Source organism: Piliocolobus tephrosceles, chromosome 3, assembly GCF_002776525.5.
Source record: "Piliocolobus tephrosceles isolate RC106 chromosome 3, ASM277652v3, whole genome shotgun sequence".
NCBI lineage: Eukaryota > Metazoa > Chordata > Mammalia > Primates > Cercopithecidae > Piliocolobus > Piliocolobus tephrosceles.
In genome coordinates, this window is record NC_045436.1 from 177,385,596 (window position 1) to 177,401,761 (window position 16,166).

At 49.0% G+C, this 16,166-nt stretch overlaps 1 protein-coding gene across 1 annotated transcript in view; it reads right to left on the bottom strand.

Annotated features, from left to right (window-relative positions):
- Positions 1–16,166, bottom strand: part of EVC2 (EvC ciliary complex subunit 2) — a 155,247-nt gene that overhangs the window by 3,207 nt on the left and 135,874 nt on the right. Inside the window, exons 18-20 of the mRNA XM_023206693.1 lie at positions 11,847–12,061; positions 10,308–10,395; positions 3,825–4,021 (exon numbers count right to left, since the gene is read on the bottom strand). Of these exons, the coding sequence (XP_023062461.1) occupies positions 3,825–4,021; positions 10,308–10,395; positions 11,847–12,061 (500 nt within the window). The remainder of the gene's footprint in view (positions 1–3,824; positions 4,022–10,307; positions 10,396–11,846; positions 12,062–16,166) is intronic.

The following is a 16,166-nucleotide window of genomic DNA, read 5'->3' on the forward strand; positions in this document are numbered from 1 at the left end:
CGCTTGAACCTGGGAGGCAGAGGTTGCGTGAGCCGAGATTGTGCCATTGCACTCTAGCCTGGGCAACAGAGCGAAAGTTCATCTCAAAAAAAAAAAAAAAAAAAGAATAGAATCTTGAAGTGATGAGTAATCCGACCCATCTCTCAATGCCACGTTTGGTTGCCACTAGCACTCCGGCATCCCCAGAGCATTCGCTATTTATTCTTTCATTCACTGCACATCCATCAAACGCCTTCTCCAGCCTCATCAAGATGCAACCTCTGCCCTTAAGGGGCCAAGTCTAGGGGATCACAGACAGGAGGAAGCTGACTGGGATTGGGGGAGACATTTGAGCAAAGGGCCCTTGGGGCACTCACGAAGGAATGGGATCTGTGTGCTGACTTACATACTGGCTGCCTCCCCCGCTGGGATGAATGCTCTACGCACGCAGGGCTTTGTTGCTTACCCTCCACGTAACCCTAGTACCCAAGACAGAGGACTCAGTGGGAGCTCCACAAGTGCCTTATGCATATACGAATACAGAACTTGGGGAAGCACAGGGGAAGCCTGGAAGGTGGGCTAGGCAGGGAGCCCTAAAGCCACGAAGATGTGTGGTCCCAGACTGAAGCAGAGGGCATTGAAGAGTGTTGTCTGGGAGAGTGGGAGGTGTCAAATCTATAAAGGAAGTGCTAGACTCATTCCCCTGCCTTGGTGGCTCACACCTGCCCAGCTGGTGGTGGAGATGGAGCCTGTGCTACCCTGGGCCCGGCAGGCTGTCTCCCAGGAGTCTAACTCCTGCAGCAGAGAAGAGCGGTCCTCTGAAGGCAGCACCCCAGAGAGGACGCCCCGAGTGCTTCCCTGGCCCTGCCCTTGCTGGGGCCTGAGCACTGGCTCTTTCCTGGATTCTGACATGGCCCTCAATACAACCCATTCTTGCTTGGATTAACTATTCAGTTCCCATTGCTTGAAACCCAAGACTCGTAACTGATGTAATGGCCAGATGCCAGGTGCTGGGGACACAAGAATACTGTATGCCTTGCCCTCAGAGACTGGGTAAGTGGCTTGGGACTCCAGAGTCATCCAGGCTGCCCGGCCATGAGGCTGGGCAAAGAAAGGCCATGCTTATGCCCATGGTGACACTGACCTCAAGCCCTCTTGCCTCGTCCCAGCTTGGCCTGCCCATCTCTCCCCAGCGGCCTCCCAAACTAAGCTGGCTGCAGGGGAAGCACCAAAAACAAGGTCCACAGGGGTGGCAGGCAGGCGGAAGTGGCCTCCCTGCAGCCACACACGTTCCTACTCCAGAGTCACCTTGAATACTTGCCACCTGCATGTCCGTGCAGGCAGGCAAGCAGTGCACTGGGAAAACCAGGCTGCAAAACCTGGTTTTATTTTTAATATTATTAATAATAATATTTTTTTTTTTTTGAGACAGAGTCTGGCTCTGTCTCCCAGGCTGGAGTGTGGTGGCTGGATCTCAGCTCACTGCAAGCTCTGCCTCCCGGGTTTACGCCATTCTCCTGCCTCAGCCTCCGGAGTAGCTGGGACTACAGGTGCCCGCCACCTCGCCCGGCTAGTTTTTTATATTTTTTAGTAGAGACAGGGTTTCACCGTGTTAGCCAGGATGGTCTCGATCTCCTGATCTACTGATCCGCCCGTCTCGGCCTCCCAAAGTGCTGGGATTACAGGCTTGAGCCACTGCACCCGGCCTATTAATAATATTAATATGATTGGCTCCTAATATTCCATGGAGGAGCGTAGCATAGAGCATGTAACTGTCATCCTGTCACTGGACATTCAGTTTGGCAGAGGTGGCCTCCCTGTGGTTCCCTCTTGTTCCTCTGACCAGCCCACACCCAGCCCTCTGACTACACCCACAACCAGCCCTCTGACCAGCCCACACCCAGCCCTCTGACCACACCCACAACCAGCCCTCTGACCAGCCCACACCCAACCCTCTGACCAGCCCACACCCAGCCCTCTGACCACGCCCACAACCAGACCTCTGACCCCTAACACCCAGCCAGCCCTCTGACCTCAGGCCCCTGACTATGCCCAAACCCAGCCCTCTGACCTCAGCCCACAGCCAGCCCTCTGACCATTTCCACACCCAGCCCTCTGACCACGCCCACATCCAACCCTCTGACCAGCCCACACCCAGCCCTCTGACCTCACTCCACAGCCAGCCCTCTGACCTCAGCCCACACCCAGCCCTCTGACCAGCCCACACCCAGCCCTCTGACCTCATTCCACAGCCAGCCCTCAGACCATGCCCACACCAGCCCTCTGACCATTTCCACACCCAGCCCTCTGACCTCAGCCCACACCCAGCCCTCTGACCACGCCCACACCCAGCCCTCTGACCATGCCCACACCCAACCCTCTGACCAGCCCACACCTAGCCCTCTGACCTCAGTCCACACCCAGTCCTCTGACCTCAGTCCACACCCAGTCCTCTAACCACGCCCACACCCAACCCTTGACCTGACTACACTTAGCACTCTGTCCACACCCACAGCCAGCTCTCTGACCAGCCTACACCCAGTCATCTGACCATTTCCACACCCAGCCCTCTGACTAGACTGAACCCAGCCCTCTAACTGCGGTCCACATCCCACTTCCTGACCATGCTGGGCCCCAACGCCACTAGGAAGGCTCCTCACCCCTGTAGCCTCCTGCCCACACCCGCAGCTGTTGTTCCCTCTTCCCCACCCTCCCCGTCACCCCAGTCAGACTCTATTCACCCTCTGCAGTGCTTCTTGGCTTTTTGAGTCAGATACTCTGATAAAAAGTATCTCTGATAAGGAAAACATTACCCCTTTTCTCAGGACAAATGCTGTCTACACAATCATGATGGTTCAGCAGGCTCTCGGGCTCCCAGATGCCCTCCCGGCCTCCTCTGCATCCTTGCTGAGGCTGTGAGCTCTGCAACCTGGTACTCAACATTTTCATCCTGACCATGGCTTTCCTTGCAGCCTCATTCCCCACCTACTCCATTCTCAAGGGGCACTGCTGGCTGCCCCCTAAACCTGCCTTACTCCACACCCCTTCCTGCCTTTCCCCATAAAGAACCTTTACTGACCAAATTCACACCTGGGGCCCCATCCTAAAGGAGACCGTTTATGCAGAGTTACCCATAATTAAGGAAAAAATGGGCCCAAACTGAATGTCCACTGACAGAATGACAGTTACATGCTCTATGCTGCACCCCTTAGCATGAGGAGCCAGTAAAAATAATATCCACCTGTGCCAGTGTCAATTACGTTGAAAGAATAAAATTTAAATTAATAACACTAGGAGGAAATATAATCTAGTGATGGGATAAGAATTATATAGGGGGATGTTTGCATGAGCGTTAAAAGGTAAGGAACAAAATCGCTTCTGCTGTAAGATTCTGAAATGCAGAATGTAGCAAGACTGTATCACACTGTGTGCACTCCATACTCGACACACAAATACACATATTTACATGCACAACACACACACGTACCAACACACAAACACATGCTCCCACGCTTGCATACACACACTCATAAAACCCAGCAGAGAAACACATGCTGGAGGAAGAAATGTAACAGGATGCTAACAGTCACTTTTCCAGGTGGTAAAACCATGGATATTTCTTTCTCTTCTTCCTTGTTTATGCATGTTTTACATTTTCTTTAATGGGCATGTGTGAAATATTTATGGCTGTGGGTAAACTTATTAAGATTCTATTTAAAAATAAATTGGTGACAAAATTAGAAAGTATGGGCAAAAATACATGGGCCTCCCATGACCTCGAGGACTCACGGGGACCCTTCGGGACAGTGATGTGCCCCAGGAGGCAGCCCCTCCACGGCACTCACCTCCGCCTGCCCACGTCGGCCTGCTCCGCTCCGCCATCACCCTCAGCTGCGTGGTCCGGATGTCTCTCGCCACCCGAATCCAGCAGAGCCAGCAGCTGAGGCTGTGAGGCCGTGGGCAGCACCACACTCAGGAGCCGGCGAAGCGTGGCCCCGGGCACCACGGCCATCCTCGCCAGGTACGATGTCAGTCTCAGCTCCTACAGAAAACAACGGAGGGAGCTCAGACCCTGGCCGCCTCTCAATTTGAACCACCATTTTTAATTTATCACATTCTGAGGACATTCTGTCCTGGAGTGATAAATATTTCAGTAGCTTAGTCTGGAAAACATGTTCCCGAACTTTCAGAGCTGTCAAAAAAAAAACCTATTTGGTCAGCAACCTTGGCTCCCCAGGACCCTTCTAAAGCCTCTGTCCATCCCGTCTAACTGCTCTCAAGTCACTGGTGCAGTGCCCAAATCCCCACAGCAAAAGCCCTGCAGCAGGGTGATTCAAAACAAAAGTACCTTCTCCCCCTCCTCACATTCCGTGAGGCAATTAGGCACCATGAGAGCAGTGCAGGCTCAGGATACAATGGAAGTGTCCCTAAACCAGTGGACAATTAAAGACACTGTGCTATACCCATGCCACAGGATACCACTCCGCAGTCAGAAGAAAGAACTGGAAGGATCCCAGGGGCATTATGTCGAGTGGAAACAGCCGGTCTCCAAAGGTCTCGTGCTGCGTGACTCCATGCATGGAACCACCGGGGCGTGGTGAGACTTGGAGCTGGAGAGTGGCAGTGGATGCCAGGGGTGGGGCAGGGGAGGTGTGTGTGGCCTTAAAGGGACAGCCCAGGGTGGCCTTTGTGGTGGTTGACAGGTCTGTGTCTTGATGATGGTGCTGCTGGTTACATGAATGTACATAGGATAAAACGACAGAGAACTATACGTACATTTTACATCGATGTCAACTTCCTGGTTCTGATCCTGTCTGACAGCAGCCATTGGGGGAAATTGAGTAAAAATGGAGAGCAGGGCCCTGAAACTCTCTGTACTAGCTTTGTAACTTCTTGTGAATCTAAAATAATTTCAAAATTAAAAGTTTTGGCCAGGCATGGTGGCTCACATCTGTAATCCCAGCACTTTGGATAGCTGGAGAGGAAAAGAGGCCCAAGGACAGAGCTCTCAGGCGTCCAATACACAAAGCCCATGAGAAGGAGCAGTGTCCAGCAAGGGGCCTGTGCAGGGGCAGCCAGGGGTGGGAGGGAACGAGTCCAGGTGCCAGAAGCCAAGGAGAGAATGTGTTCAGAAGGGTGGGCTGGGAGATCAGAGACCACAGAGAGGTGAGGAGAAACAAAGACAGGGACCCGACCACTTGGAAACATGGGGTCACTATGACCTTGGTAAGTGCTTTCAGTGAAGGCACAGGGAAGGGTGCTGTTCCAAATACCAAAGCTCCTTCCACGTCCTGACACTTCCCATCCATGGCCTCCCAGCACTGTCACACTGAACTACTCATTCTTCCCTGACCATCCTGCTCGCCCTTACCCATAAGCTTCCTTCAGCCTGGGGTATATTTTTCCCAGGCTATTCTCTATCTCTCTCCAGCCCATTCTTTTGGACTCTACATGAGTCTTCCCCAACCCCATCTTCTGGGTCAGGTGTCCCTCCTCTGATTTCGCATTGGTTTTAAGCAACTCTGCTGTAACTGTCCCATTCCTTGTGTGCCTCTGGAACTAGGCTCTTAGGATGAAGTCAGTGACACACACTTCTCTGTCCCTAGCACTTAACCCAGTTCCTGGAACAGAGAGAGTGACCAACAGACATCTGTTGGATACAAGATGGATAAACGGTGACTTCATAAACACCCTACAGATTCACCTCTTCCTGAGGCAGGGGTCTAAACCTTTATAGCTGGGATCCCACCAGTCAATGTAGGGACAGGTCAGCCCATTGTCACGGCCCTTCCAGTTCCACTGGTCCCCGATCAGTAATCCTCTAGGCAACTCAATTTACTGGGTCAAGTCTTACTAAAATTGGTGACACAAAAAGCATCCACATGGGTTATGAGCTTTGAATCTCATGCCACTATCTACAGACAGAAATGGACCACAAAGGGAACACTTTTACACTGCTGGCAGGGATGTAAACTAGTTCAACCACTATGGAAAACAGTATGGAGGTTCCTTAAAGAACTAAAAGTAGAACTACCATTCAATCCAACAATCCCACTGCTGGGTACATACCTAAGGAAAAGAAGTCATTATACGAAAAAGACGCAAGGACATGCATGTTTATAGCAGCATGATTCACAACTGCAAACATAATGGAACCAACCTAAGTGCCCATCAATCAACAAGTGGATAAAGAAAATGTGGTACATATACACCATGGAATACTACTCAGCCATAACGTGCAATGAGATAATGGCCTTTGCAGCAACTTGGATGGAGCTGGAGGTCATTATTCTAAGTGAAGTAACTCCGGAATGGAAAACCACATATTGTATGTTCTCACTTAAGAGCAGGAACTAAGCTATGAGGATGATATAATGGACTTTGGGGACTCAGGGGGAAGAATGAGGGGGGAGGTGAGGGATAAAGGACTATACATTGGGCTGGGTGTGGCGGCTCACACCTGTAATCCCAGCACTTTGGGAGGCTGAGGTGGGTGGACTGTCTGAGGTCAGGAGTTTGAGACCAGTATGGCCAACGTGGTGAAACCCTGTCTCTACTAAAAATACAAAAATATTAGCCAGGCGTGATGGCATGTGCCTGTAATCCTGGCTACTCGGGAGGCTGAGGCAGGGGAATCGCTTGAACCAGGGAGGTGGAGGTTGCAGTGAGCTGAGATCGTGCCACTGCACTCCAGCCTGGGTGATAGAGTGAGACTCCATCTCAAAAAACAAAACAAACAAAAAAAACTACACATTGGTACAATGTACACTGCTCAGGTGGTGGGTACACCAAAATCTCAGAAATCACCAATGAAGGACTTATCCATGTAACCAAAAACCACCTGTTCCCCAATTAAAATAAAAAAAAAAAAAATTAAAGAAACGGACCATAAGGCAACACAGGGACACAGCTCTCTAGGCAGAGGAGGGTGACAGAGAGGCCCGGAGTGGCCAGTGGACAGCCTCTCTCCCTGCTTTCTCCCTGCTCCTCTCCTCAGGATGAAGGAGCAGCAGGAGGAAGAAGGACAAAGAGAGAAATGGAGGACTGAGCTTCCCTGATGATTCTTTTCTCTGGTACAAAAAGAAAATGGCAAAATATGGCTTCCATGAGCATTGCTGCTGGCCTTTTTTATACACAGGGATGCCTTAGGGTATGTGATAAAATCTACAAGCCTTTTCTCCCGAGAAAACTTCAAGTACTGAGTCATGCAAGGCGTGGTCTGCTTGAACCCTGTGTGGCTGCCCTTTTGTTTCAGAGTTAATTTACTACCTATTTCTTTTGCAAATCTGCAATGAGCTGGGAGTGAAGCGGCCATCTTCCAGACTGGATGTGCTGGTTCGTTTTATGTGTCCATTTGGCTGGGCCACTGTGCCCAGATGCTCAGTTAAGCATTCCTCTTGCGATTTCTATGGGGGCGTTTTGGGATGAGATTAACATTTAAATTGGTGGACTCTGAGGGAAGTCAATTGCCTGCCATAATGTGGCTGGCCTCAGCCCATCAGCTGAAGGCCTGGAGAGAACAAAAAGGCTGACCAGCCCTGAGCAGAAGATAATCCTTTCAGCAGATGGCCTTGGGATTTGAATTGCACCTCCTTCCTGAATCTTCAGCCTGCAGGTCAACCCTGCAGAATCTGGACACACCAGCCTCCACAACCATGGGAGCCAATTCCTTCAATAAATCTCTTTCTCTACAGAGACGCATCCTATCAGTTCTGTTTCTCTGAAGGACTCTTATTATTACACAGGAGTTGGGAAGAAAGAAATGCAGCTGAGTAGATATTATTGGGCAGACTATACAAAGCACCAAGTTGGGGACAGAAAAACAACGAGCCTACCTGCTGCGAGCTTCCGGTCTGGCAGCATTTATTCCTCATGGAGCCAAATCTTCAGCAGAATGCTATTGTTTGAACGTTTGTGTCTCTTCCAAAACTCATGTTGAAACTTAACCCCAAATGCCACTGTATTAGGAAGGGGGGCCTTCTGAAGGTGATGAGGTCGTGAGGGCTCTGTCCTCAAGAATGGGATTAGTGTCTTATAAAAGGGCTCCTGGGAACTAGCTTAGCGCTTTTTACCTTCCCATTCCCTCTGCCACATAAGGACACAGCTTTGCTGTCCTCCAGAGGATGCAGCAACAAGGCACCATCTTGGAAGCAGAGAACGGTTCTCACCAGACACTGTATCTGCAGATGCCTTGATCTCGGACTTTCCAGCCTCCAGAATTGTGAGAAAATTGATAAAGAATTTCTATTCTTTATAAATTATCCAGTCTAGGAATTTTGTATAGTAGCAGAAACAGACTGAGATGCATACAGAGTTCACAATTTAAAAGGGCCCACAATCTAGAAATGAACCTGGGTGAAATTCCACTGGTGACACTGGCTTTCTGTGAAGTCTCAAAGTAACAAAGAAAAAGGCGGGGGAATCAAAGCTGAGAGTGGGAGATGGCCCAGTTACGCAGAGACACAGGCCAGAGTGGTCATCTGCTTCAGACCCTTCAGAGCTGGTCAGGAAGAGCCGAATCTGTGCAGCACCATGCTGGGCTGAATCCCAAGCCCGCCACGAGCAGCGGCGAGCCCTCCTGCCCTCACCACCTCTCTGTGCCTCAGTCCCTTTATTCATAAAACAGGGGAATACTGTCTGTTTCCCATCTTTCTGTAAGGATTAAATGAATAACGGACATAAGTGCCTAGGACAATACTCAGGGTATGGCAGTGTTCAGGAAGCACCAGCTCCTCCCCTGCCCTGTTTGGACACCGTCACTCCAGTGCTAACACTGGCACCTTGTTTGGTACAGTCAACAGAATAATGACCCCTCCCCAAAATGTCCATGGTCCCATCCTGGGACCTGCGAAGATGTCATCTTACAAGGCGAAGGGTCCTTTGCAAGTGGGAGTAAGGTTAGGGGCCTTGAGATAGGATGAGAAAGTGGTTATCTTAGATTATCCAGGTGGTTCCAACGTAATCACCATGTGGGTCCTTAAAAGCAGAGACCCTCCCTGCTATGTTAGGTCAGAGAGAGATGTGATGAGGATGCTTGCTGGCTTTGAAGATGAAGAAAGGAGGCCATGAGCCAAGGAATGTAGGTGCCACCAGAAGCCAGGAATATCCCCTGGCTGGCAGCCAGCAAAGAAATAAGGACCTCAGTCCTACAACCACCATGGGCTGAATGCTGCCAATTACCTGAGTGAGCAGGAAACAGACTCTCCCCCTAAAGCTTCTGAAAGGCAGGCAAATCTGCCAACACCTTGATTTTAGCCTGGAGAAACCCATGTTGGATTTCTGACCTACAGAACATTAAGGTAAGTTTGTAGCTGTGATAAGCTGCTGTTTGTGGTCATTTGTGACAGCAGTGATAGGAAACGAATCCATTCGGGAAGCCGGGTGCGCCTGTGGATGCAGCCAGCTGGACACGTAAAAGCGCCCCAACTCCTCCTCCCTGATGACTCCCTTCTCAGAGGCTGGAGAGTAAGTGACTCGTACCTCCCCTGCAGCTAACAGGGCCCATGGGTCAGCTCTCAGGTTGTGAGGGGAATCTGCTGCAGGGACTTGGAGGCATTTGCTTCCTTGATGAGAAAGAACAGGCGTGGTGGCAGTTCTTTGACCTCTTACCTCCTTGCTCTGAAAGTTATGGCAGCTGGAACTGTGAGAAGGAACTGTGGAAAGAATCGCAGCACATGACCCTGATATCACTGCATCAGCAAGCACCTCTCCAGAGGCATGTGGCTCGCATTCACCACCGTCTGAAGTCATATTTCCCGCTACTTACAGACACCAGAAGCACAGGAAACCCACTGCAGGATGTGTATAAAACCTGAACAGTAGCAGGCAGACAGGTACATGACTGCATAAGGCTCAGCACACAGCCTCAGGGCTCTGTATCAGGAAGGGAGGTGAGTCTGCAACTCCGGCCAAGGATGAGAAAGGTTGGCTGATCTCAACTCAGAGGTGTAGTGTGGGGTGCAGTCTCACTGACTGATGGCTCTGGCCCTGTTCTCTCTTACCCACTTTGTTCCTGGTAGAACCTACTTTTTTGTATATTAAACTTAGTTAAAGATTGAGAAGAAGGAGAATATTTGGGTGCCTGCCAAATCACAGAAAAGACATCAACTGGGGCACACGTGATTACGGTTGTGGTTGCTGCCATTAGCACTGACTGAGCGTCCTCTGTGTGCTGGGCCCATGCTAGAGGCTCTGCACACATCTGCTCTGCAGGTTCCAAGACTGTTTTTTCATCACCATCCTGGAGGTGAGGAAATGTGGATTCTGAGAAAAAGATGAAATGACGTGCTGGCAAGGGGCGGCCTCAGACCTGGCCAGTACGTTCTCACCTGGCTGCACAGGGTTGCGAAGGTGTCTGCCTCCATATTTTCCAACAAGTCTTCTAGCACGACACTGTTCTGTTGCTCCTCTCTCAAACTGGAGTGAAAATAAAATATACATGAGTTCGGTTTTGTTATAAAGTAATACGATGGGATGTTATAAAGTGATACTATGAGATCATCTCGTTATTTAAATAACAAAGAAGCACACATCTAAGCCACATGATTTTAAAAATATGTCCACAGAAAGAGATGGCCAGAAAGACTGCCTTCTTTTTCTTGCCTAGGCTAATTTGCAAATAACGTGTCAAAGAGGGTTCCCCAGGAGGAAGGCTCCTCAAAGTGAAAAGTTTCATGGGAGCTATAAGGAGACTTTCCTATAGCTTTACAGGGTGATCTCTGTGATGCTGCTTTGAAAACTCTGCATCAGTCCTCATGGTGATGACCAAGAAGACTGGGGTCTACACCCACCATGTGCCCTCGGGTTGAAGTGGACCCAGAATCAAAGGATGGCACCTTTTCACATGAGGCTTCCTGACGCCCACACGAGGAGGTCTGCTTAACACATGCCTTGGCCAATTCAAGTCAGCTTCCTGGCTCTGCCTCGTGCTTACTGGCTTAATACACCCCAAATCTTCTGCAGGTGCAAATCAAATCAAAAGTTTGATCACAAGCCATCTCCTCCAGGAGCATATGAATACTACATGCCCTAAAATCCCAGGTTAAATCAAATCAATACAGATTGAGCCCCCTCACAATTATTTCAATGGGACAGAACTGCACTTTGATGCATTTACACAGAAGAGCGTGGTAGGATAAAAGAAAATAATCTGTAATCTCACTGCCCAGAAACCATATCCATTGAAATTGGGTCTATTTCCTTCCAATTAATGTGTAGGCGTGTGTTTGCAAAAATTAACCACGCTGTGTATAGACTTTGCCTCCAATCCTTTCCATGTCCATTTTTTATTCACAGTGGAAAATTATGAAGCTGTTAAAAATTATGTTTTTCCAAGGATTCTTAATGCCCCAGCCAAGGCTAAGTGTCTAATGTGAATTGAAAAACAATACAAAGAACAACAAAAAGACTGGGGGTCTGTCTGTTTTATACTTTTACAAAAGCAGGATATAAAATACTAAGTTTATGGTAAAATTGGAATAAGGCCTGTAACCTAGTTTGCTGTCTTGTGACAATGTCAATTCACGTATTGTGATTATGTCAGATGTTACCAAGAAGGAAAGCTGGGGGAAGAGTATATGGCACTCTCCCTACTATCTTTGCAACTTCTTGTGAGTCTGTATTTCAAAATAAAAAGTTTAAAAATATTATGTTTAGTAAAACTTGAATGATATTAAACTTAAAAAAGAAGGGTGTCAGGGAAGAAGGAGTATGCTACAAAGCTAGCAGCTCATGTTGGAGCAATGGGATGACACCTTAGGCAAGAGGGTGAGAGCCCAGGTGGGTGCGGCCGGGCTGAGTTGGAGATGCAGGTTCTCCAGGCCTGCTGGGGACTAGTATCTTCGGGTACCATGGGGGACACAGCGTACCTCTGCTGATGTTGCTCCAGTAATGTCTGGCTCTTGCTCAGGGCTTGCTGCAGGACACTAGAGACCTGTCTTTCAGAATCCACCTCCCCAGGTTCGTTCAGAATCCCGGGCCCATCGGCCACCCACTGCTGCCAGCTCGCCAGGGCCTGCTGCTGCTGGGCCGCCTCCTGCTGCACCAGCTGGTCCTCCAGCTTCCTCTCCAGCTCCTGGAGCTCCTACACAAGGAGGGGGCAGAGGGTGAACCCCACTGCACAAGGTGGGTGGGCTGCAGGGCAAAATCTTACCTCCTGGGTGTCTCGCTACAAGCCTGGCATGACCCTGTCTTGCCTGGTTCCCCATCCAGCTGTGCCACGTGGTGCAATGTGAGTGCACCACGATCTCTCACCCCTGTGTCACCTCCATGCCTCCACATAGGCCGTTCCCTCCACCTGCAGTGCCTTTCTCCGTCTGCCTCACCAATCCCCAGTCTTCTTTCACCCCTCAGCTTAAGAAAAACCTCCTTGGTGAAGGGCTCCTCAGTGAAGGGATCCCTGAGTTCCTTGGGAGACGCAGATGCCCTCTCCTCATGTGCCCACTCACTACCCCTTGCATGCACTCCGTTTCCTGTCACCTGAAATCACTGTCCTGTGCTTTTCTACTAGAGTATGAGCTCTTTAAGGGCAGGGCTGTGTCTCCTTCTCCCTGTCTGCAAAGTGCCTGGTGGCTGGCATCTGTCACTGCATATGGTGGGGTACCTGCATGCACCCACCATGGATGAAAGCCAAGTTGGAACACAGCAACCATGGCTAACACCACCATTACCGTCAGGGTCCTGGGCTACACTGCTCTGTGTACTTTTCATACATGAATCTCACTGAACCCTTATAACAACCCTTCAGAATACATACTCTTAGTTCTCTTGCTTTATAGGTAAAGAAACAGGCAGACAGAGTTAAATTAATTTGCCAGATGATGCAACTATTGAGTGGCAGATCCAGAATTTGAAGCCAGGCTAGCTGGCTCTGAAACTGTGTTCTTAACCACTAGTCTACACTGTCTCTTCTTGGCCAAACAGAAGTAATCTGCATTCTTAGGCCACCAGGATTAGATAATCTCACACAAGAAACTGTCCACAGCCTGCTTAGGTGGGTGGTGAGGGGAGGCAGGAGGACCCCAGGCCTTGGAGAATGCAGGTACATTTAACCCAGTGTTTACCAGATTGGTCAGTACTATAATTAGGACTGGAAGGTGGACAGGGTGTTAAATCCTAAGAGGCCTTGGTTGGACTTCACCAGGGGAGGATGGTCCTTGATCCTCCTAAATAGGTACAAAATGGTCCGCCTTTCTGCAGAGAGGCCAAAGCTTGCATCAAACACTCAAAAGGGTCTCAAAGCCCCCTAAAGACTGAAACACTATTCAAGAACCATGACAAAAGAAAATCAGCCAGAGATAGATTGCATCTCTCTGTAGCATGGAGAGCCTTCTATCCTACCCAGGCATTTGGGTGCTGAGCCTTCGAAAACTCCTGAGCAGGGCTCCTAGTAGGCTGAGATGTGGAACTATGACTATCCCTCTTGCTGCAGCATCCCACAAGGAAACACAGTCCAGTGGAGTTCCAACAGTATGTGCTGTCATGCTGTCAGCACGGCCAGGAGCTGGAGGCAGAGATCCCACTTCTACCCAGATGCCAGCCCCAGCCCACCTGGAGGAGAAGGGAGGCTCACATCTGAGCCTGCCTGTGTCACCAGAGGAACAGTGGAACACACAGAGCTTTCCATGCACCAGGAGAGCCCTGGTTAGGAATAGAATATAAGGTGGAAATATGTCCCATGGTTTGTAATCTGCTGATGGCGTCCCCAAACCCCTGCACCCTTCCACCTGCCTGCCACCTAGCACAACTGGAATCTAAAACTTGGTTCTGGAATTGTCTTCCCTAATAGCTGATTTCCTTGCCAGATTTTAAATGCTGAGGGCAGGGACTCAGGAGCGTCGCTGACGTGTTCTCCTTTCTCCCCAGCAGTCAGCACAGTGCACGGCTCATGGAAGAAGAAACAGCAACAATAATAACAATGACAATGATGAGGGGGATGACAGCAGCTGGCATTTACTGAATGCCAATATGGTGCCAGATTGTATCAGCAGATTATAAAAGTTACATGCATTAGTGGTTTAATCTTCAAAAAATAACACAAGATAGGAATTTTTTGTCATCTAATTTCATATATAAGGTAACTGAAGTAAGAGACTATAATGGAATCTCCCGAAATCACAGAGCTGGGCAACAGGTAGAGTTGGGGTGATTTCAGGTGTCTCTGGCTCTGGGTCCCATCACTCAGCTCTAATGCCCTTAGTAATCACTCCACAGGTATCTGCTGAATGAATGGATATACAGATGTTGATGATGGATGGAAGCGTGGATGGAGGGAGGGAAAAGGGATGGAGGGGAAGAAAGACACAGAGAGGGGAGAGAGAGAGAGAGAGATAATAGGTAGATTGGGGGATTCAGGGGTGAATGAGACATGAAAACTCACTGTCTAGTGAGGGAGAGATTCATGTTAACAGTTGCAGAGATGAGAAATGCCATCATCTGCTTCGGGATGGAGGGTTACAGGAGCTGGAAGAGACCAGCTCTGCCAGAGGGAATCATGGATGGCTTCACAGAGGAAGTAACATTTGGGTTTGTCTTAGAATATGGAGAGGAGTCTGCAAGGAGGTACAGCAGAAGCATTCTAGGCAGAGGTCCTTCAAAGGGACACAGGCCTGAATGTGTCTCCAATGCTCAGGGGGCAGCAAGAAGGTCCGAGGGCTAAAATGCAGGATCTGAGAGAGGGAGTGGTGAAAGGTGGGCTTTTTTAATGTAGAGCTGGGGATGGGGCTGTGAATCATCACTTTTATTTTTCAGAAACATCCCCTTGGCCACCGTGCAGAGGGGTAACTAGAGTAGGGAGAAAGGGAGGTAAGCAGAAATTGAAGTTAGGACAGGAGCATGGGCTTTGGAGGGAGGTTTAAAGTCAGCTTTTCAGCTGTGGGATTGGTGAAATGACTTAACCTCCCTAAGCCTCAGCTCTTCCATCTATAGAATGGGTCTGAAAATGTCATGGGATGGACATGAGGTTTAAACACTTAGCCCACTGCTTTGGACATAACGAGAGCTCCCCTGATGCTGGCTAATATCAAGGTTATTTCTGTTGTTCCAGTCTAGATACATCAGACTAGTTAAGCTGGGCAGCCAAAGGTGGAAATGAGAAAACCCAGGCAGAATCAACAGATGGTGGCCAGTGGTACATGGGAAGAAAGGCAGAGGGACGATCAGAAGATGCCAAGACTGGGCACAGTGGCTCATGCCTGTAATCTCAACACTTTGGGAGGCCAAGGTGGGAGGATCACTTGAGGTCACGAGTTCGAGACCAGCCTGGCCAACATGGCCTTGTCTCTACTAAAAATACAAAATTAGCTGGACATGGTGGTGCAGGCCTATAGTCCCAGCTACTCGGGAGGCTGAGGGAGGACAATCAGTTGAATCCAGGAGGTGGAGGTTGCAGTGAGCTGAGATCACACCACTGCACTCCAGCCTGGGTGACAGTGACTCTGTCTCAAAACAATAAACAAAGAAGAAGATGCCAAGTGAGGCTCAGGAAAGTAAACATACAATTTAAACTGAAATGCAAATACAGTGGGTACCATTTGTTTGGGGTCACATTATCTGTTAGGAGTAAGTCTATCCCATTTAAATTTGCCTATCGTTGTCACTTGGCCCTCTGATCCAACTAAGCCTTGCATATGTTCCAAGTTCGCAAAACGAGTCTAAATCTTTCATCATATGAGGTGCACTTGATACAGTTTTCTTAGGAGTAATTTCTTCCAAAGCATTCTATTTCATGCTTTTTTAATTCTCCTGAATGTTTAACAGCCTAAAAGCCCATTCCCAATAGGAAAGTGGTTTACACAGAATGAGCAAATTGCAGAATGCAAGTCTAATATCTGGAACAAAACAACAGGCTTGTCTTCATTTCAAATGCAAACTCAAGTAAGGGTGTATCATATGCATTGCCTTACCACCCATTTAATAATACGGCATCATCTGATTTATTAGCTGCTCCCAACTCAGGACACATTAACTCTGTTCTAAACAAACTGGAGGCAGGAGTTACTCAAGAGTTTTAAGATAAAATAAAAAATGTAAGTGTCGTACTCTCCAATTATTATATGAATAGAAATCAGTGTGGTTTGAAGTAAAAAGCACAAGTATGTGTTTTAGGGCTGTACTGAGGGTGTTTCTTGGGCACTTAGGATGAGCAGATGAATCATGCACTGAAGGCTAAATGTTCCTGGTGTCTCCCT